This window comes from Miniopterus schreibersii (assembly GCF_964146895.1).
Source record: "Miniopterus schreibersii genome assembly, chromosome: 6".
NCBI classification, from domain to species: domain Eukaryota; kingdom Metazoa; phylum Chordata; class Mammalia; order Chiroptera; family Miniopteridae; genus Miniopterus; species Miniopterus schreibersii.
This window is the reverse complement of record NC_138107.1, coordinates 68,627,247-68,651,063: the sequence shown is the minus strand read 5'-3', so window position 1 is coordinate 68,651,063 and position 23,817 is coordinate 68,627,247. Positions and strand designations below refer to the sequence as shown.

General features: G+C 35.7%; 1 protein-coding gene across 6 annotated transcripts in view; it reads right to left on the bottom strand.

Annotated features, from left to right (window-relative positions):
* LAMA2 (laminin subunit alpha 2) overlaps window positions 1-23,817 on the bottom strand; it is a 459,384-nt gene that overhangs the window by 144,852 nt on the left and 290,715 nt on the right. For 3 of the 6 annotated variants that reach the window (XM_081140000.1, XM_081140002.1, XM_081140001.1), the window contains 11 exons: window positions 23,143-23,354; window positions 19,366-19,472; window positions 18,364-18,627; window positions 14,307-14,487; window positions 11,396-11,532; window positions 6,748-6,984; window positions 5,345-5,488; window positions 4,472-4,651; window positions 4,175-4,363; window positions 3,958-4,091; window positions 382-499 (listed from right to left, as the gene is read on the bottom strand). In XM_081140000.1, coding sequence (XP_080996126.1) covers window positions 382-499; window positions 3,958-4,091; window positions 4,175-4,363; window positions 4,472-4,651; window positions 5,345-5,488; window positions 6,748-6,984; window positions 11,396-11,532; window positions 14,307-14,487; window positions 18,364-18,627; window positions 19,366-19,472; window positions 23,143-23,354 — 1,903 coding nt within the window. The remainder of the gene's footprint in view (window positions 1-381; window positions 500-3,957; window positions 4,092-4,174; window positions 4,364-4,471; window positions 4,652-5,344; window positions 5,489-6,747; window positions 6,985-11,395; window positions 11,533-14,306; window positions 14,488-18,363; window positions 18,628-19,365; window positions 19,473-23,142; window positions 23,355-23,817) is intronic. The other 3 variants (XM_081140004.1, XM_081140003.1, XM_081140005.1) reach the window with 1 other exon arrangement.

Here is a 23,817-nt window from a genome sequence, read left to right as displayed (position 1 = left end):
GTATATAACTACATATTCCATTAATAACAATAGTCACCTAATGCAGTTTCAGCATCTCTAACTGTTCAGAAGAGATGCCGGGGAAATAAATCAGATGTAATAAATGGGCCTTACGAAAACATTATTTCCTGACTGCCCCATACTTTTACAGATCTTTTAATTTTTATAAAATATTTCCCTTCAGATGTGACTCCTGCTAAGAGGTAACAACAGCACCATCCCCTTTTTACTGTGTCTCACACTGTAAGTGGAAGATCAAATAAAATAGGGTAGGAGCATGCCTGAAAGTAAAACTGATCGTAGCAAAGGTAGCTCTGAGAGTATTTCTATTTGGTTAGTTAAGAGAGTTGGGCTTAAGCAGGTCAGTAAGAACCAGCTTACCTCACAGGACAAACCAGAATAGCCCGGAGGACAGTCACATCTTTCGATCAAGTGAGCTGCAGGAGTCACTGCTGTTACAGTTCCTTGCTCAGCTACCTCCAGTGAGATTTCAGAAATCCTGGGCACAGCAAGCAGATACTTACATTACCAGACAGTAAGTTAAGATCACCTTGCAAACAGTCAATTCTACAAGAAGCGTCCTCTCAGGTTTTTGTCAATAGCCTTAAGCTCATTCTATTTTAAAGCTGCCTAAATTTTAGAAACTTACGTGCCACATCTTGTTCCTGTATCTTTGCTTCCTCAAAGGTTTGAGATTACGCATTAGCAAAGTATTCACATAAATCATAAGGAGTTTAGTGAATTAGATGTGTGATGTCTTGTTGGGAAGTTATAAAGATTTTCCCCCACTTTTTAAAATATGAGTGGCTTCAGGTAGACATGGCCAATTAATTAGGCATTTACATTCTTTCAAACAGACAACCTACGGTCATTCCTGTTAGGATATCTTCCATAGTCACTAGTGAAATTGCTTTAATTTACAACTGGCTCTGATTTCTTCCTTTTGAGACTCTGAATATCCTTTCTAAACCTTTAGATAACCATCTAGAAAACAATAATGGAGCATAATCAAATAATATTGATATTTTTCAGATGATAAAATATTTTCAAATGAATATTTTGTTAACTTTATTAAATACATTCTTCAAGTAACTTAACTCATGCTCCTCATTGGTGGAAATGTCCTTATAATTGAAAAAAAAAGGTTCACAGTGAAAATGTTGATACCCTTTTCATTAATTTGAAATTATGCATTAAAAATATATGCAGTTCATAAACTCAGACTATTTCATGACTGATAGCATGAAATGTTCTGCAAATAAGCTTCTAAATGAAACAATGAATAGTTTTGCTTCAATAAAAGGCACCACTGATAGCTTAAGGAGCTTGAATCATAAACTTTATAACAGGCACAGGTAGGTTTTATTGACACTAAATTACGAATGCATATTTTGACTTCACTGCCATTGTAATCTGCACTCTGAAGATCAGGCAGCCTTTATGAAACCCACATTGAGTTAAAATTCAGATTTCACCCTTCCATCCTTAAAGGGCATATAGTGGCTGTGACTTGTAAACAAACCAGTGCCCTCCTACGAGAAAGACTCTCCCTTTATGGTCCTCTGATTCTCCGTGGGACTAAAAAGGTAACTTGGTGTTTGTGGACTGGGATCTCATGGTGTTTTATAACTTGTGGATTTACTAGAATAGTCTTTCCTTCTCTCACACATGCTTGCACACAACAGACTAGTAAGTGTTTAAAAACCAAGTGGAACTTGAATGGTGTAAACAACAGATATTTCTACAACACATTGTTTTTTTCCTCAGGAGATTAGAGAGCAACTGTTTTTTTCTGAATCAGGGATTTGGCCAAATTCAAGCTTTTGTTCAAATGAATACTGAAATAAAAGTTATGTCCTTCAAATAAATGTAAGAGAAGACAAAAGCAAAGAGAAAAAAAAATAGCACTGACAATAGGTACAAAATCTGAATCTCAAAGCACATGCATAACAACCCAAACTCTCTGCTTCTGAGACTCCTGAAATTAGTAAATGAATAAAGCCGCAGGGCTATGTCTTAGCCACTTTGGGGGAAGATCCAAACATATTTTTGAACTCTGTCCCAATTCCATTGTCTTACATCAAGTGCTGCTCCACTGCTTTATTTGTCCTTATTATTGCTAGATGATGACTCTAGTTTTTATTGAGCCTAGAAGAAAAGTGAAGTGTTTTATTTACTCTAAAGTTTCAAAACTGATCTCTTAAGCCAAAGGATACTAGTTAGTGAGGGATGTGAAATAAGGTGATGAGGGAAGAGACTTCTGGGGAAGAAAGACAACCTCACAGTATAGGAAGATGGAATCTGTGAGAGAGGTGAAAGTAAAATGAAAAATGCAGGACAACATTGTTTCTATCAGTTCCACTAACAAATGTCCTGAACAGCACAGAACAATTCACAAAATAATATATTTGCACACTCAACAAGTTATTTGCTATCTTCTATAACATGCAAACCTGCTCTAGCTTCCACCACCTGATGCACATTTATTTGATATTCTAAAATAACTGACAAGATAGCTGAGACTATTTTTGGTACATACTTTTTTATTATTTTACATAAAAATAATCTCTTGTTTGAAGTGGAAAATATTAAAGGGAAACCAAAGGAATACAGATTTGAAAGTGAATGTTGGCTCTTGATTTATGCTTTGACTTTTGGTATAATCAGAAAGGCAATGTGGATCTTCTGCGTGAAAGATAAGGATTTTCTGTTACGTGGTTAGTACAATGTAAACATTTGAAATATGGTATTTTTATATTCATTGGTTTGCCAATGAGAGGTTTGATACTTTTTTTGTTTTGTTTCCCTGGACTGGTCTACAGATTTATTATACAAGACTATTTTCAAATATCTGTGGATTCCATATTCTTACAGGACATAACAGAGAAAACGAAATGCCAGAGAATTGGGAACATGTGTATAAACTCAACTCACCTTTCTGTCTCCATAGTATGAAACCTAAACTACCTCTGTGTGTGATTCCTCATTTCATCTTATTTGGTTAAGCTCCCCCACTTTGTCTCAAGGAACATGACTATGTGTGCTCATGACGCTGAAGTCTCATGGTGTCTCCACGATCTGTCCTCTCTTTATTCCATAATTTTTAAATGTATTCCTTGCTATTAATTCATTTCCCCATGGTCTATAAACATGCTTACTTCTCTTTCAAATTAAACAATCATCCCTTGAACTTTGATATTATTTCACTCCTCCCTTTATAATTATGTTCATGGAAAACATTAGTCTACACTCATAATATTAGGGTCAATATTCCTCAAAACTTTGAGACTTAAAACTCCACTAAAACTGGTATTAACAATGTCACCAGTGTAATCCTAAGTGTCAGTATCAGAAAGCCTCATTTTAATTGAGTTCTTTGGGTCATATGAAAACAATATAGTCCCTTATAGTATTCCCATCCTTTGGCTTCCATTATTTATTCGTGCTGTTTTTTGTGTTCTTTGCTATTCAGTGTGGTTCCCAATCTCTTCACATCATCATGCACAGGGAAAATGACAATATTGTATGGTACACTGGGGTGAACAGATGAGAAATGCTCATGGGTCAAAGAGCTGGGTGGTCTTGTCTCTGCCTGGTGACCCTGAAGGTTCAACGAGGTTATTTTCTCAGCAATTGTGCAGCCTATTTATAGTACAACAGTTAATTACCTCTACCCTACAGGACATCTTCTCTTGAATCTCTAACTGGCATTTAAAATGCACCATGTCAAAGGTCAATGCAACATTTTTTCCCTTAAACTTGCTTTTCAATCTATTTTCCTTTTTGAGGGAGTGGCAGTAATTTCCACCAGATGACCTACAAACTATTTTTTACTTGTCTTCTATCATCACTCTCTCAAACCAAACACTTTAAAATCTTTCTGGTGTGATATCTTACTGATCTTCCCTATAGACTCTAGAATAAGCACTTAACTTGGGTATTTTCTACTATAGTTACCTGCTTTGTCTCATCACATTTCCATAAGTAGCCTTGATAAGAATATAGTGGATATCATATAGTACATTCAAGAAGTCTTCACGGGTCACAGTTCTACTGACTCGAGGATCATCACCATAATATTTCCATTCTTTCTGTTAACAAGAAAATAAACCACTTTGACAAAACTGAACATAAAACCATTAACATCTTTGCTTCAAAGAACTAATAAACTTACCTCTGTCATTTCGATTTCATGCCTTGTCAATTGGCCAATTAGGGGAGCAGCCATATGCCTAATGATAATTCTAGCATGAGATGGAGTCCCACCTCGAATGATAACTTGAGGATTATATGTAGAGAAACCTGTCTCTTCTCGAGCCTCAAAATAGATGGTATACTTGAGTTTTCCCCCATAGGACATCAACTGACAAAATAAAATGAGGAGCGATGAGTTAGCTAAATCTCCAAATGGAGTGATTCCAAAAACATAATTTACTTTATCTTCATGTGACTTCAAAGTTCTTGCCCTTACCTTCTTTCCTTCAAATTGTTCTGGGAGTTTCCAATAAAAAGGTTCCAAATGGAGATCTTGTCTCACCAGATCCATGTGGGCAACAATCTCGGGATCTTGAAAAGCAATGCCTTTGGTAGTTGTGTGCTGCAGCGCCTCATCCACCAGGGGCAGAATGGTCTGCTCCGGCTCCAGAGCCACCTATAAGGGATCAGATCACAGCAGGAGGCTGAATTCAAGTCTTTTGGGGCATTCATTTGAAACCAAATTATGGACTGACTGCATGTCTATCTGTAGGACCATCCCCATTCTGATGAGCTGTTTTCACAAAAACCAAACTAGTGCCTACTGAGCAAAGGAATACATCTGACTTTTTTGCACAGGGAAAACCACATCTGTGCAAATTGGAGCCTTTTACACTAATAAAAAGTAGCACGTAAAAGTAGGAAGAGTTAAAGGAACATGTAAGTAAGAATGAACATGCTTCCATCCTAAAAATTTATGATTCTCTAAGTCTGGTTGGAATGAATGTGCAACAAGTCTGGTGTTCATGACTGCACCAGCACAGATCAACATTCATGCTCGGGTGCCCTCGCCCTTCAGAATGCAGGTTCTCCCCATCCCCAAACCTGTTTCTCTTACAGTGTTTCCTCTTTTCACTTGGCATCTATTTCTTTATCAACAATAAATGAAGTCTTTTTAAGGAATATTAAAAAAGGCTTTTACTCCATCCAATCCTCTAATGGTACATGGCCCCTTTACCATTTCTAGATGTGCACAGGGGAAAAGGTGCTTAAGTGTTTTGCCATTTCCTCCTGCCCCTCGGAGCCTGGCTGAGAGACGCCTGCAGAGCTAACATTACACCCTTACGTGGCTCAGCAGGTCCTTACTCACCCACGTGCGGATGAGTCCTTCTGCTTCAGAGCACTGGGTAGTAGCTCCGAAGCAATAGCAGCTGCTGCAGCCAAGTGGGTTCTTAGCATCAAGTCCGAATGTGCCAGGCCGGCACCTGTCACAGTGGACACCTTCCACGTTCACCTGAAGAAAGACGAGAGCTCCTCAGTATTCTTAATGGTGACATTATGAGGGAATTAAACTTGAGAATGAATAACAGGAGTGCAGTTTTTAAAAATTAAACAAACAGAAAAGATCATTGAGTATTAGACTCCCATCTCAAATGGTACATGTAGATTGTCTTGTTAAGATTTCATGGGTCTAAAAAATGCTTAATTTATGCGTAAGTACATTATCAAGGATATTGTGTATTGTTTTTAAAATCTAAGCAGCATATTTCTACTATTCTGCTGTGAACAATACGAAAGAGATGAAAGAGTCATGAGAATTGCAAAAGCAAAATAAAACACTGATTCCTAAACAGCGGTGTGATGCAAAAAGATAGATGTAAAAAACAGACAGGATGTTAACATGTAGATTTATATAATAATGATTATATAATGTATATATATATACTCATATGATGTGTACTAAATATAATGTGTTGTCACAGTTATATGTAATAAGGCTGCGCTGTACTTTGGGTTTTGTTCAGGGCCCTGAATGGCAGAGGCTGCCCTTTTCTTACACTCTCAAGATTATTTTAATCTTCACTCCCTGGATTCCATCCTGCTGTATTGTCCTATCTGTACTGACTTTTTCTTGAAAAGATACCCATGACCCATTCTTAACAGTATTTATCCTGAAATTGATTTTTCAGATGTATCTGGGGGGTGGGGGGGAGGGATCTCTCTTATCCTCTTTAATTGGCTATTTTTCTACACCATTTCACCATATTAACGAGGCTGAAATTCCCACATCGTCACTGTTTGTAATGTCAGTGTTTATATGTGATGAAACTTTACAGAACTTCCATAGCACTAAATATAGTTTTCAGTGCACAGTGATTTCAGATTAATCTGAGGAGAAATGGGGTTTTTTATAAGCCTTATTATTTAGCTGTGATTTTTCTCTGACGATGCTTAAGAGAACGGTCTTTTTATCTCTCCTAGATTATTCTTATGTAAGCAAGTCAGATATGTAAAGAAACATTTACCCTTAAAAATATGTCACATCTACCAACTAGAAAAAAAGTTAGGCTTTGGTTAAAAGTAAGTTCTTAAAATATCAGTGCTTATCAGTATGCCAATGAACACACATCAATAAAAACTGTGTCTGTCAATGAGTTTTGGTCTTTCAGTTTGTTTAGCTCAATGAAGCAGAAATAATGAATGAAGTTAATGCTGAGCTATGAAAATAAACTTGAGGCAAGTTTTGCCTGAATGCATTTGGGCAGCACAAACCTTACAAGTGCACTGCCCAGTCCGATCGATACAGGAGCATTTTTTAGTCCCTAAGTCACAGGTCGCATCATCTGTCCCGGGCAGGAAGCAGTCACAAGGGTCGCAGTGAGGGTAGTTCCAGTGACCTCGGCTGCACTCTGTACATTGTGCACCAGAGAACTTGGGGTGACAGTTGCACTGGCCGGTGTTTATATTGCATTGGAAATCCAAGGATCCCACCGTGCTACAGTTACAAGCCTGTGAAGGAGATAAAAACAGCAACTATTAACACCATTTCCTGGAAAATATCTTAAAATTTTAATTCTAATGTTTCTATGCTCCCATTAAACGCCTATTAATCATGTATCTATTATATGCTTTTTATTGTTCTAGTTTAGTCGCTTGGGAAACATCAGTGAACATAACACTAAAATTGCTTCCTGCATTTACTGAAATATATGTGTCTAGAAACCATAATGCTATTGAATAAGAAAGAAAATGTACTTCCTCTGTCTTTTTGTGGCAAGGAGGAATTAAGTATGGGTTTTCTTCAAACCCTTTTTGTTTCAAAGATTGAACTTTAGACAAAATCATTTTACTTTATCATCTCATTTTTATAGCATTCAAGTTGTATAGAGACATGCCCTACAGTTTAATGGAGAAAGACAAGTAAATATATAAATAGAACACAATGGAATAACATTACATAATAGGGGAAATGCAAAACACTCTGCGGACATTTAGGGAGCATCGAACCAAATGTGGGGAAGCCAGGGAGAATTTGGAGAAGTGACATCTAGGTGTTGGTTTTGGCATTTGGTTTTTTAGACAAGCCTGATTTGAGGTGCTTTGTTCGTAACTTTTTCTTATATATATAATTTTCTCTCTATTTGTGTAATTCAAAATTTGTTAGAATTTTTAAAGTTTGAGGTTCTTTTAATCAATTTACTGGAACATGGTGAGTTCTTTCAGTGTGAGAATAAAATTTGTGGGTTTTTTTTAAATTTAGTGCTATTTCTTCAAATTTGTTTTTGATTTTTACCTCTGCTCTAATTTACCAGTTTTGTTCTCGAGGATCACTTATAATTCCTAAAGTACACCGCTTTGTCTCTCTGCTAAATCTACAACACCCTGATGTCTACAGTAGTTATTTTCCTTTTTGCCTCTCAAATATTTCATAGCTCCCATTTTACAAAGTGAAAATTCTGTTGTATGTATATACCACCAAAGCTTATTTTAATTCCACTATTTCCAATAATTTCTTTATTTCATCTCTTCTTTGACTTCTGCTCATCCATGTGTCTTTTTTTCTTGCATTCTTCTAAATCTTGCTGCTCTTGATTTACAACGCTCACATCTCCTTGCTATGTAATAAAAGTGCCAAGCAGATTTCTAAAATGTCATTTAGGATCTTGGAATAAATAAACCATTTTCAGAGACCAGCTGTGCCAATGATCAGTCTAATGCCTCTGAGCTTTAAGTTCATTCTTCCTTGCCCTGCTTTGTGATACTGCAGTTAGAACCTGTAGATGTTTCTCCATGGCCAGGTAGCCGAATGTTAAGCCTCATCAACAAAGGGCACGGAGAGACCCAATACAATCATAGTGGTGGGTTCTGTCTTCATTACCATCATCATTATCATTATTTTATTTTATTTATTTATTTATTTATTTATTTATTTATTTATTTATTTATTTATTTATTTATTTATTTAAATATATCTTTATTGATTTCAGAGAGAGGAAAGGAGAGGGAGAGAGAGACCTAGAAACATCAATGATGAGAGAGTCATTGATCGAGCCCACAACCCGGGCATGTGCCCTGACCGGGGATCGAACCCTGAGCGCCTGGATCCTAGGTCGACGCTCAACTGCTGAGCCACGCCCGGCCGGGCCATTATCATTATTTTAATATTTAGCATGAGAGCCCAGAAGTTCAGAATGCTTCCAGCTGTGCCCTCAAGACCACTCTCTCCAATAGGCAGCTTTCTGGGTGGCTTTGGTTTGCACACAGCTGTGACCATGACAGGCTGCTTCTACGTGGCTCCAGCATGCCCATCGCCTTCAGCAATGGTGGGCATCTTCCACAGACTAGCATTTGCCCACAGACTCTGCCAATCGTTTTGCTGTTGTTGTTGATTGTTTTATCTCAGGCAGGTTCTGTGTTCCTGTGGTAGCTACCCTCTCTTTCAATGTGTCTGAACCTCAGCCTTGCTGGGGTGGGGGAGGGGGAAGTGTGTGGCCTCTCCCAGCCCTTGGTTCCTTTATGGCCCACCCTCCATAAGCCTATAAGTAGTAGCTGCTCTTCTGTAACTGCTGCTTCAGGATCCCTCTCTCTCTCTTTTATCTTTTTCAGTAAATTTTTTAGGAATTACCTTTTACTAGTTACTAAGACTTTGTATTCTACTTTCCCTGCTTAATTAACTGATGTGCTTTCTGTGTCCCACATGGGTCCTGACTTGGTATCCAAGGGGGCACCACCTCTCCCTGTGTCTGAGTCTGTCGCCGCAGTTTATACTTAGCCTTTCATCTGACTCTTTTCGGTGCTGTACCGTTCTTCTTCTCAGATCTACAGCTCTATGGCAGACTCACACGCCTAGCAACTTGCCAAAGTCCCAGATCTACTTCTGGCTGGATCTCACTTTGTATTTCTCACACATTCATTGCTCAACTTAATTAGTATATCCACCACTCCTGGGACTATTCCTGCTTCTGCTCCTGCCAACAGTAGTTTACTTATGGGACTACTCTTTCTAGAATGTGATGTACAATCACCAGCTTCCTATCTATCATCTCTTTCCTGTACAAATGTTTGGTGAAACATTTTCCCAGATTCTGATGTTAAAATAATCATCAGGCCTTATTTGGGGTATCTTTGTGATTAAGTGTTTCTTTATGCCTTCATTGGTATCCAGGAAAAAGGGCAGCATAGGAGATGTTACTAAAAGTTATTTAAAATCCCAATGTAATTATTTATTCTATTACATAGTTCTCAAGGCATAGACTAACCCACTGTCATCACCCTAAGTAATTCATCTTTATAGAACATCAGGTGTAGGATGAGATTTCAAAATAAGGATGATTGACTTGTTCACTTAAATATTTTTTCATTGACTTGAACAAAATGGGCCATAATCAGAAACAGAAAATTATAAGATGGATAGAAACTATAATCGTGCAATAAAATTTAAAAATGTCTGATGAGACATTCTTATCATTTAACTAAAATATAGAATATCTGCTACCCAATTTTTGTATAAATCTTAAGGACTAATCGACAGTACAAACAGACAATGGGACCTTTTCAAATAAAAAATTATATCCAGGAAGTCATAGTAAAGACTAAACGAGATCATTAGCCATATGTTTATTTAGCACTGTAGCCAACATCAAACTTAAATCGTAATTAGATGCAATGTTTGTTTAGCAACAGAGGATTTATGCACTATTCCCCTGCTAGCGAAAGATGGCAGGCTTTGTATTCTACTTCAATGAAAGCTCAAATGATGTGTGTGCTCACACCTCAGCACAGAGAAATTACCCATGACACAAAGAAAGGAAAGCTATAAATCTAGAATCATGTAGATTTAGAGTATAGTCATCCAAGTATTTAAAATAGTAGAATGTGTGCTCTTAACTATTTGTGAGGGCTCTATGGTTTTTTTTATAATTGATCATAATGATGAGGTCAATTCAGGAACTTAGATTTTTAATAGTGGTTCAAAGTAAGTTAAACACTTTAAATTCAAACCACATAATGTTTATTTGATGATCACTATATAATGCTATCAAACCTACCATTACTTAAAAAAAATAAACTTGGTCTATATTTTATCCTGATTTATATCCTGAACATTAGCTATCAGTTCCAATTTCAGGAGTTTCATTAGAGTTTGGCCACATCATTGGGTTTTGTGGCTGGAATGGAACCCTCATAAGTTTCCTTATGGCTTATTCACAAGTCCAGGGATGGGGTAGATGCTTGGATTCAAAGTGGAAAATGCAAAAAGTCAGTCACAGAAACTTGTAGAATTGTTCAAACTCATCTAAATTTTTGGAACTCTTGAGGAATTTTTGTTTTGTTTCTAAAAATGTAGCTCTATGAATCTTCAAACTTGATAGTTACTTCAACCCTGATGCTGAATGTATTTCTTTAAATGTGAGTTTGGTCATGAAGCTTTCTAAGGTCCCTCCACGAGAAAAAGATTGAGGATTTTTCTAAGCGTAAGGTTGTTAATATGACTCTTTAGAATCACAATCTTCTCAACTATTTCCTGGAAACTGAAACCTAGTTATAATTTGAGGGTAATTCATATAGATTTTTGGCAAACTCCTTTAATTAGTTCCTAATTTCCTTGTACTTTGCAGATATATTTCATTGTGTGTATGAGGCTCTAGCTGTTTCCATTTTGTTATAGATTTCTGGGGTTCCTTTTCTCCTCTTTTTGGTAGGTATCATGAATGAGGCTGCATAAATATGTACTTACTTCATTATCTTTCCCACAAGTAAAATGTTAGATACTGATCAATAGCTGCAATCACTCCATAATGATAGTTTCACACTGTTTTGTAATATAATATTGGATTTTGCAATGCACAATTCTAAAGCTCTACCAACATAAACAAATCTTTAAAAAACATTATCAGATGAAATAAAACGCTTCACTCACCTTACAACCAGAGACGATACTGTGGCCCCAGGTATTAGGTACACATTGAGAACATTGATCTCCAATGGTATTGGGAGGGCAAATGCATTGACCAGTGTTTGGGTCGCAGTTATTACCCAGATGAGAACAGTCACAAGCTACACAGGTGAAAGGGAAGAAAAAAGTAAAAATTTGATACAAAATGTTGAGTTTTATATTGTGATTTGTGTTGTTTTATTTTCCACACTATGATTAAATATCTTTAAAAGTGAAAACTTAACTCATTCATCTTTTATATCATAGTACAATGTACTTCACAGAGGAGGTGTTCGACACATATCTGTTGCAATTCACTTAATAATTTCAAAAGGTAAAGCGTTTTAAACTTTTCAAATAAGCTTTAGGAAAGGAAGAACTGGTGTATCAGATTCCATGCTAACTGTATTAACTTATATCTAAATATTATAAAGGTCAGAATTTCATTTCTGTATTTAAGTTCACAATTACTTTTTCTATACTGTATAGATTAAGAATTCCTTCGTGCTGATGACTCTGATTTACAATAAAAACCAGTAAGTTTAATATGCCTTCTAAATTCAGCATATCCTAACATACGTTGGGGCACTCCAGTTCTGCAAATATTTAAAAATAGTTGAATTGCAGAACTGTATATGTATATGTTTTTGAGTTTTATTTACCACCTGCCTTATTTATTTTCAATAGATTTTGAAATTTCCATGCTATAATGTGATACATGAAGAGTGCACGTTCACCCCACCCATGCACTGTCCCAAAGGATGCAACGATAGGACTTGAGATCTTCAAAGCCAGCCCAGGGCTGTATGCCACTTACTACCTATAGTTGACCCAGCTGCTGAGTATACTTTAGTGCGGTGTTTCATATTAAAGAAGAGAAAGCAAGAGAAGAAAAACCAAATACTCAAATTCAAATAGAAGACAGATGTTATAAGACACCTTTGTAATTGGTTATATAGTGATTAAATCTTTTTAACAAAAACATATGGAATATTTGATTAAGTTCACATTTTAAGAGATCATAATTATCATTGCTCGCAGCATTTCATAGCAGCTTTGAAAAATATTTAGCACAATACTTAGCGTAGGGTAAACATCAAATAAATGTTAGCCTTTGTTTTTGTTATTATTATTGCTGCTAATTTTTAGCCAAAGGATTTAGTTTATATGTACCATTTATTAAGAAGAAATATAGTTCACATTGTGTTTAAATTAATGCACTAAAAATGTCTTGGGACAGTTCAAATCATTACCTGCAAATAGAAATTCTCTAACTGGTTCTTCAATGGAATCATAACACTGACTGACTAGGAAAACTTGAGTAATTAGCTGCTTTTTCCTTGTTAAAACAGAATGTTTACCACACTGATGATACTAACAAAGAAATATGGGTAATAATAATAACAATAATAAACACATAGAACTTATGTACCAGGCATTCCTCTAAATATTGTATAACCATTAACTCAACTAAGTCTTATAAAAACCCAGCAAGGTATGCACTATTGTTTTCTTCATTTAATAGATGAATTTTGCAGAGGGACAGGGAAACCAAGTCCACTAATTACTTGTGGAGCCACTAAAAATATCCTAGCTCTTTGGAGCAAATCATGCTCTCAAACATAATGCTATTATGCATATTTTGTACTTGTTCTCTATTTTTCTGGGTTAAATGCTACTAAGTCTGCAGTTCTAAAATATTACTACTATTTCAAAATTTCAAAAAATGTTTTTGGTCTCATTTATTATTTCTGGTAGTGGATATATCTGAATATTTATTACCATTTCATTACTTCCTATTAAGTAAAGATATTAGTGAGATTTTGATTTAAATAAGAGTATATTTTTAAATGCAGCTTTAGAATTTTAGTATCTACAGATATTGACTTAGAAATCACATGCAGACACTTAGATATCTAAATGATATCATTTAGAATAATTTATAATGGCTTAATTTATTATTGCAACTGCATACCAAAGGTATTTGAGAATGTCTAAAAGGTATTGGCTTTTAAAATAATTTCAAGTATTATTCCTGACACTTCTCACATAAATTCACTATAGTCGTCCATAATGAAGTCTTAAAATCTTACCATGTATTTATCATGATGCTGAGTACAGAAGTATCATCAATATTGAATCAGCGAGTTTAGTAAGCAAAGGTTAACAGGCTGGAGTAAGCGTCAATTCCAAATTAGTGGCACATAAATCAATACTAAGGTTAAGTCTTTACTTTCAACGACTTTGTGCTAATTTCTCTTTCTATATCATGACTATTAGAAGGTTGAATACTGTGAGAATACTGCTTGGGGAAATCATGGTAGAAACCCCTGCCTGCACTTTCCCATGAAGTCACAAATATCTAGAGCCAACCTGTTTCTTTCTCAGAATATCACAGTTTTCAAGGCACCTGAAAGTAGATGCAAACATATTTTTTTGTACCAGAAAAATGATATTAACTTCCCTCATCCTTGTACCAATTTTGCAACAGGAAAAGAAAAAGTTGAACTGTGTTAGCTTGGGAGTAGAGTTTAAACTAAGACAACATTGGCACCAGAAAAATTGAACATTTGACCTTCAAGCTGCAGTAAGCCTCTGAGTGACTCACTGAATGGAGGTCACAGTCAGGGAGAGAGACACAGCAAAATTCAGATCTGCTGATGGATTTGTATACAGCACCAGCAAGAACAGATTTTTATACGACCATGTTTCAAAGTACAATGTATTTCTTTTGTTAATTTATTTAAGATAAATAGATGTTTCTTATTAGTTAAATATTCTGTATCATATATTTGTTGTCCTTTAATCTCTGGGGACCCTGAGGAACAAACTGTGACAGATGCTAAGACACCCGAACCAGAGAATGAGTTTGAGATGCTTAGTCTTAATAACGGACCTGTGCACCCTCCTTCTTGGAAGTTGAAGTAGCCATGGGCACAGCGGTCACATTTCTTCCCTGTCACTCCAGGCTGGCACCAACACTGACCACTCTCTTCACAGTCGAATGACTTAGACCCAAAGGAATTACAGTTGCAGGGAACACATCCTCTTGCCGAGTGTAGGCCAAAGGTTTCAGGCTGGCATAGGAAAGGAAAGAGAAACATTAAATTTAAATCAGTTCATTCACTGTGGAACAAGATGCACAGCACTAAAAGATCAGGCAGGAGAAAAAGGAGCCTAAGGGTTAGGAAGGTTTCTTCACTGATGTTATGACAACTGAGTTGTCCTTCAATCTAAAATAATGTTTTTATAGTATCCAAAGACAGAAGTTCAATTACTTTGAAATTTCATCTAGATAAAGGCAGAATTAGGGCATTATCATTCATTCTGATATATTTGCACTAGCCTTTCCCTGTACTTCCCAAGATATTAACAGCACCATGAAAAAGAGCTATGGTTGGTATTTTAATTTTAATTAAAAATTTTATTTGCTTAAATCCTAATAATCTGCATTGATTACTTTCAGATCTTATGAACTCCTACTTGATAAAAATGCTTTCAATATTGTTACCCACAGCTTAAAATTAAAAGAAATTATTTCCTCTAATATTTTATCTAACATTTTTCATATATCCATAAATACTCCTAATCATCACTATAGGGTTCATGTTATAAATATAATTAACAGGTTATGCCTATACTGACGAAATAATTGGTTTGACAAGCATCTAGTTTCTTGGGTTTCATCCTAACAGTAGAAATTGCTTTATGAAAACACACAGCAAAGATTAGGTAAAGGAAGGAAAACTTTTGTCCTCTGATGAGTTACTCATGTGCATATCTCTATCTATTTATAACAAGTGACTTTCTATAGTCAAGTTTTCATTACTAGCTTTGTCTGAATTTCTTGAAATACATGTTATCAGACCTAGAGTGACTATAAGAAAATGCTGATGGGTTAAAAATGACTCTTACTAGAAAATTGGGAAGCGCATATCCTACTTAAAGTACATCAGGATTGTCTTTTTAAATATAAAGCATGTCACATTATTATGATATTTTAATCTAGAAAATTAGTCTCAGCCATTACTTCTTTGTAAAAATAACTTATATTTTGGAAAATTAGACTTAATAGTTCTTGGTAAAAATGAATCTTGCTACTTAATGTGAGCCACTCAAAGAGAAATGAATAAGCTGCATTATGTACTTTTGTCATTATTGTTAAAAGTATTAAAATAAGTTCTAGAAAACAAAATCACACTAAAATTCTTTTAAAATGACTGTAGCTAAGAGTAGTTTTGTATTTAAAATATAAAATAGGTTGAATGAGCTGGAAAAATCATTTTATTTATACTTACTGCTGACTTTATTTTTATTTCTAGTTCTAATTCAGATTTCACTGCATGATTAAAGAAGAAACTGTGCATCTGTTCTAAAAAGTGTCCTAACACATGCTATTGAAATTCAATTCAATTACAGAAAGAAAACTTAAAACATAATATTTTTATTTATAAAAATACTTTAATGTAGGATTCTAGACACCTGGCCTAGAGAAATATTCAGAAATTGGGAAGATGGTTAAAGTACAAGCATGCCCATTACAGTGTTATTTATCATAGTAAGTAACTAGAAACACTTCATGTTCAATGTTAGAGAAAATCTGAATAAATTAAATTATGATACATTCATGCTATAAAATGATATGCAATCATTAAAATCCTGTTTTGAAGCTGTTTTAATGACATGGATATGCTTAGTATATAGCATTAAATACTTAGCATGGATATGCTAAGTATATAGCATAAAATTTTAAAAAGCAGAATACAAAATTATATATACACTCTGATTCTAATTACATACCTATAATGGCACACCTACCACTCAGATACATACAAAGAGAAACATATATACATTAAAAAGACTAAAACATAATGTAGTAAAATAGTTTTTAAAAATATCCGAATCACAGAACTAGTACTTTGCATTTGCTTTTATTTTAAAAATATTCTTGACTTAGAAATCTGAATTGTAAAGATAGTACTTTATATTTATCTTTATTTCCTAAATGTTTCTTTACTTAGCATATTTACATACATATACATGTATACACACATATTTATTTATTTAATGGATAATGAATAAAAAATGAAGTAAACTTCCAAATCATAGTTATAAAAAAAATTCCAAAGTTGATCATGTAAAGAAATATACAAGAAGAAATGTCTCTACCATACTTTTAATGTTTAAGTTATGCAGTTTTAAAGGCTAAGTTATACCAAAACAAATATTGCTAAATTTTAGTAATACAATTTTAACAAATTTGGTGTTTAAAAATGTATTTCACAGACTAGGGAAAACCCCTGATGTAAACAAATTTAAGAAAAAACACCCCTAGTTGGTAATCAAAATTAATGGGGTGAAATGTGGGAGAGAATGCCAATCAGTTTCACTGGGAAGTTTGTTGAGCTCCCATAAATTATTCTTACTTGGGATAATAGTAACAACTAGAACTTACATATTGTGCTTACGATGTGCCAAGCACTGTTCTAAAGCCCTTTACAAATAGCAATTCATTTACTCTTCAAGATAATCTTGTGAGATAAATATTATCATCTTTTTACAGAGTGGTAAAACTGAGGCACAGAAAAATCGAGTGATTTGCCTCAGGTCACCAGCTGGCCAACAGTGAAGTCAGGATTCCAAATCAGCCAGCCTGCCTTCGGAGTCTGTGCTCTGAACACACATACTGTCTCAGAGAAAATATGGTCTGAGGACAGACTACTGCTTCATACAAACATGCTGTAAGATACGTAGGAAAAGGGCATGAATGAGGGTTGAATTTCTGCTAAATTTATATACTGGAGACATTTTGAACTGGTACTACCCCTTTCTTTTGCGCATGCATACCTTATTTAGGGACATGATCTCTTTTCAAGATTTCTTTATTTAATAACAATAGTATTAATAATACCTAACATTTACAAAGAACCCTCCCTGCACTGCAGCAGAAGCTCCCTTCATACTATGCTCCCTCCCACTTCATCTTTCATGGGAATTTTCCCCAGCAAATCTCTTGGCATTTACCTCTTAGAAAATCCAAACAGATGCAAACTCTATGAAGTAGGTTCTACTAGAGATGAAGAAGTTGAATTATGGGAATATTTAAAGAACTGTTATAGCTAGAAAGTGGTGAGGCTGGAATTTGACCTGAGGCAGTCTGAAATGAGAACTAGTTTTCTTAAAATGTCAGTAGGAGCCGAGAAATAAAACCATGCTTTTTTTCTTCTTTGTTCGTTTATTTCATACGCCCTTCTCACTTTCTTCTATCCCCTATGCTCAGCTCTCCCACAGGCTCTGATTCTACCCTGGAAAGTCTCCTCTCCTGCTGCTCTGCAGATTGGCTGTGGGCCTAGCTTTCCCTCCTCCCTCCCTCCTTCCCTCCCTCCTTCCCTTCCTCCCAACATACGTTTTGTTTTACCTTGTGAGGAGGACCCATCTTTTGTGGCAGAAAATATGCTTCCGTACTTGGTGTATGTTGTGCATTTACAGTGTGTTTCTTGTGTTTGGTGTATCCTTGAGCAAAATTATGGTATGGACATGTAATCAAATCGTTCATTATGCTAAAATTCAACGGGCTGAATTTTCTTGGGCAAGTCACTTTCTTTGCTAGATTTCCCTTCATTTGTTCATTCATAGAAGTGAGTTTGCTCCAAATGATGCCTGAGGCCCTTTCCACTTCTAAGATTATAGGTTCCTACACATATATTTTTCTTTGTTTTCTACACATCATGGTTAATGAAACTTTACTAACCTATGAACCTGAATATACTTCTGAAAACATGGATAGCTATTTTTAAAAGGCAAGGGTTCAATCAGGAATTGTCTAGTTTTTGCATTTGCAACTTGCACACTTAGCAACCATTTTTTTTGGTAAAGTGGCATCAGGGATCGTCAGCCGCAGCACACGGAACACAGCATGCCAGGCCAGAGCCATGCAGCGCCTCTGGGATTACCCGAGCCGCGGGCCAGTAGGCTCCCCGAGGGCATCCTCTGGAGCTGCTGGAACCCCATCGCTGGGGAGACCCCAGGGCCGGTTGAGTTCTCCGCGGATGCTCCTCCTGTCGGTGCACCTGCCTGCCCAGGCTGCACTGTTTCCCTACGAAGCCTGATTTACAGACGCATCTTCCTGTAATATCACACTGTGGTGACACAGAGCCAACGGGATTGCAGCCACATAACACACAGAATCGTTTCTCTGGGCCCCACCACATATTGGACTTTAAAAGCCAAAAGAGAAAGAGAAACAGACAAAAGAAAGAGTGTACGATATTATTCAAGAGATAGAAGCAGATGACATTTTCAAACCTCCTACAGAAAGGTCAGCTTGATGACATCGGAGCAATGCTTGCTTCTGTTTAATAGTCGTTAGCACCAAAAATACATATTTGTGTGAGAGGTGGTGCAAACCCACCTGCTCTCACAGAGGGATCTCAAGGTCTTGCCATACTGAGGGCGGGGCAACTTGTTCAAGAATGGAGAGCAACAGATCTTTATTAGAGTTTTACTTTAGCAAAAGGGTGTATCTAAAAACAACCTCGATTAGCTTCTCTACTGAAAACTTTTAAGTAGAGAGCTCACTGAAACCAACACCTAAAGGATGGAACAGTGAAGGGTATGGTGCATTTCATTCTGCCAACAACGTAAAGGCAAAGGAAAGATAGTTTACTCTCATAGACTGGAGAGTAAATTTGCATGTTATTTGATTCAGAAAAGTTGAAGTATACAGTAAATATTGCACAAATTCACTGCCAAGGAAATATAGGTTGAAGGTTAAATGCTAGTGTACAGCAAATTTTTGTTCTATTTTGGGAAACCATTTCAATGATCCCCATAATTTCACATGTAGAATTAGACAATCCTGAACCTTTCTTTCAATATACTAAAGTGTGTGTCACTGAAAGCTAACGCGGCTGTTCAAGGAGGAAGCAATTCATTGCTCAGCTCCTGCTCCTTACCTTGCATTCATCACACCGCTGGCCCTGCACATTAGGTCTGCATTCACACTGTCCTGTCCGAGTGTGGCAAACCTCCGACAAGGAGCCGTTGGCGTTACAGCGACAAGCTGAAAGAGAAGCGAGATTCCGTGGGTGGGAAAAACTTCATAATAGTCTTAATAGACTTATTAAATATTAATATCCCCAAGACGGTAACATGGGCAACTAATTTCTTAGATTAGAATGTTTCCTGACTTGCTAGGTGATCTGTTAGGCGTTACGTCATTTGAGCTCACAAGGCTACAAACTGTAGGATTAATTCATGTAAAACTTTAGCCCAGTACCTGGCACAGCATATGCTATTGAAATATTAATGTCATTTTTACTATATCAATGTTGAGGATGAAGACACTGAAATTCAAAGAAGCCATAACTCGTACAAGGCCACATGGTTGGTAGGTGATATAGCTGAGTCCAGAACCTTATCCCCTGACTCCAGGTAAATGTTCTTTCCATTACTTCTCCAGCTGTTTCACTTCTTTATAGATGCATTGGGGTAACATTTAAAATATTATAATCGAATTGTAAGTAATGCATATTAACTCTAGAGCTAAAATAGTTTTGTTATCAAAATTAATAACACCCATGGCATAATATTAATGCCACTATTAATCAAACAACATTATTTTTTTTCAATTTAATTATTATTTACTACGTGCCTGTTTTGTGTTAAGCTCAAAATATAAGTTTGAGGGTAAATTTTAAATATATATATATGTACATATATACATGTACACACACACATATATATATACACACATACATACATACACTATATATATATTCACACACATACACACCTTTAAGATAAGAAAGTACATAAGATAAAAGCATTGTTTCACATGTACTAGGAACATAGCATTAAAATTTTTTTAAATAATTTTTATTTTACAACTTATATACTATCTCCAAAGATAGAAAATATATTTAGTTTAAGTAATTGTCATTTCTGTGTTATAAAGTTGTCTGATATTATTATGAACCATATAATATATCAATCTAAAAATTAAGTGGCCTTTTCACAAAGGTAACAGTAATTATTGGCTCACTCTGTACTCTATGAGTATATTTTCAATGGTATAAATATAACTGCATTGATATGAAAATAAAAAATATAAAGGGGAGATGCTATGGGAATTTAGATTATTCATAGATGGTTTTGGTAAGTTTTGCTCAATATTTCTGGATACCTTGATCTGATAAATACATTAGAAATAGCTACCCCATCAGTTTATGCTATTATTTTGTTCATCTGGCTCCAGATTCTACTTAGCTTTATTAGTTTCCTTAAAACTGTTTGATTTTTCTTCCAGTAGTTTGACCTTCACTGTTTGCCAACCTGATAGTAGTTGAGTGGGCGTTGAGAGCCTGGCCCCATCTGTAGCCAGTTACTTTCCTCGGACAATAGCCCAAGGCCAGTCTATGTTTGGGGTGTGAGAAAAGGCTGAAAAAATATTTTCTTTAACTATCCATTTCATTTGAACACCAGAATTATTGTATATACTTTAAATTTTTTATGTAAGTTTCTTATGTATATTATAAAAAAATATTTTTAAATCTCAAATAACTTAGAATTTAGAAGCCACTTTTTCTTAGAGTGGGAAGTACAAGATTAAATTTACTGTAAGTTAATGTCATCCTAAAAGTAATGAAAGCAATATAGAATTTTAAGTGCCATTTTTAAATGAAATGTATGACACTAATGTCATTTTTAATTAATAATAATTATTGTCAAAAATAAAAAAAGCAATGTAAAGTTTTTATGTGGCATTTTAAAATAAATGTATGGCACAAAACTACACATAAATTTGAAAAGCAAAATACATTTCTTTGTAGTGGTGTGCTTTCCATGAACAAATCTAGGGACAACTAAAATAATGCATTGTCGTGAACTTTCTTCTCTTGAGTCTCTACCACCTATGCCTAGAAGAGCTATTGTATCTATGAAAAATGATCCAAATAGATAATAAATTAGTTTGTTATAGTTTTACTCTTACTTACATGCTTACATTCAAAATCATAATCATGTCTATTGCTCATGGCAAGTGGTATAAAAATTGGTGATGATTCACAAATGTTTTCTATACCATATTCTTCTGTGTGTTCTTAAGGCTTCATGCCACAGGTCCCCGATTTACCACAATAAAATGAGTGGAAGAATTTCCTCAAATTTGGGGGGGGTGGTATTGGGAAATAGAAAAAGAGGTCATTAAATGATGACCTAAAATGAGCACACCTTGGATACTCAGCACCACCACAAGAACCACTATGGAAGGAGCTACCAGTGTGAGCATTGCAAGCCCCAGGCAGTTCACTATGGGTAGATCTTTTAGTCCCAACAGAAAGTTGGCCCTTTATGTAAATGATAAAATTAAGTCTCAGTGAGGTCAAATGTCTTGCCCAGGATCACATAGCTAGAAAGTGCAGGTCCTAGGTGATGTGTCTGAATGGGAGAATTTCTTAAACTCCTTATGATTTTACACAGATGCCATAAACCCACTTTTTATGTAAGTTTCTTATGTATATTATACAAGAATGTTTTTAAAGCTCAAATAACTTAGAATTTAAAAGCCACTTTTTCTGGGTTCTAAAAGCCCTCCAGAGTCTGTTGAAAAATTTGCTTTAAAAAAGTCATCAATTTACAGACGATACTAATAGATATCAATTGTTCCAGAGTGATTTGTTTTTGATTCAACAAACTGTCATCTTTAAATGGCAAAAAGCTGGCACTCATCTTACAAATCTATGGGGAGAAAGACACCTTCCTTATTGAAATGCGTGTCCTACCAGGTCTTTGGTCTTCGCAGCAGAGACAATAACAGAGACTAGATTTCCAGTGGCTTCTATAATTTTGCAGTTCCTGGGACCCACTGAATGACGGGAAGAATCCCTTCTTACATAATGCGACTGACAGAATTAAACTGTTGGGCTGATACTTGTTCTGTTTAAAGATTATGGCAGCAGATGAAGCTGACAGTGGAAGCCTCAAGCACTCAAGGCTAACATGGACTAATTCCATTTCACTCTCCACAAGATCTCCCTTGCATATATATTAGCATTAATATAAAGCATTTGTAACTTCTTTGCAACATTGTGTAATGGAGCTAAGGGGGAAAGATGACGGAGGGATGTACTGACTATTATGAACCAAGCCCTACAATAGCTACTTTTGTGGAAGGATAGCAGATAACATTCGATGAACAGTCCTAAGGTGAAGGTCAATCATTTAACAATTACAAATGACAGGGTGTAAAATTATTGGCAGAATTTTACACCTATGATGAAATGCAGGAATGTAAAGTTCACATAAGAAAGGAATACAGATCCACACCTACTGATAGATACTCATGAAATAATACGGGTAGATACATTTATTTCAAGAAAATGATTAGAATTGAGATAAACAATAAAGGATAAATAGGTCCTAATTATTTTTCAAAATTTTCTTTCCTGCTATGGACGTACATTATTTTAAAATCTTTGTTCCACATGTAAACAAAAACATGTGTATCATTTGAAAAACAATGGCACTTTAGCAATGCAGCAATTTTCAAATGATTTACTCTATTAGTAAAAAAAAAATATTTTAGGATATGCAGACTCTGTGCATAGGCTGTGCATCTATCATCTGTGTATTGCACATAATTTCCTACTCTCCAGTCCCCCTCAAGAACTCATCAGCTACATTGAGGTGCAATGTATCAATTCTGTCAGGGGCATCTATAGTTCAGGACTTACGCTGACAGTTCTTTGCATCAACTGCGTCTCCAAAATATCCATCAGCACAGAGCTCACAGTACCGGCCTGTTGTACCTGGCTTACATATCAGACAGGAGCCAGACAAGCTGTCACAGCTGCCAGGGATGGAGAAGTCAAGGTTGTCATTGCATTGGCATGGCTGACATGATCCTCCAGCTACAGAAGGTTGTCCAAAATAGCCTTCTGCACACCTAAGGCGAAAAATTTCATCAGTGAGTATTTGGGAGGAATTAATGAAACCCATCGGGGTAATGCTTATGTATTTTTCACACTATCCCTCTCTCAGGATATGGTTTTCCCTTTAAGTGTTCCTTTTCTCAAATGCAAGGTGATTAAAAAATGTTTTTTTCACAACTGCAGTGTAGATACAAGATGAAATCCTGCCAGTCTCGCTGGTAATTAGATTTCAGCAAGAAAAAACAATCTTGTTACTGGAACTGAAGAAGGGACCAAAGCATAATAAGAAACTGCTCCTGGCATTTCAGAGGAATCCAGGTCCACGTTGGAAAGCCTTTGTAGTACAACACATCATATGTATCTACTCCAATTGGTTGTTTTCTGTACAAATATGTAAGGGTCACATTTTTGTTGTTGTTGTTGCAGCAAGAGCTTATTACAAGAAAACAGGCTCACAAGGAAATTCAGTAGTGAGGA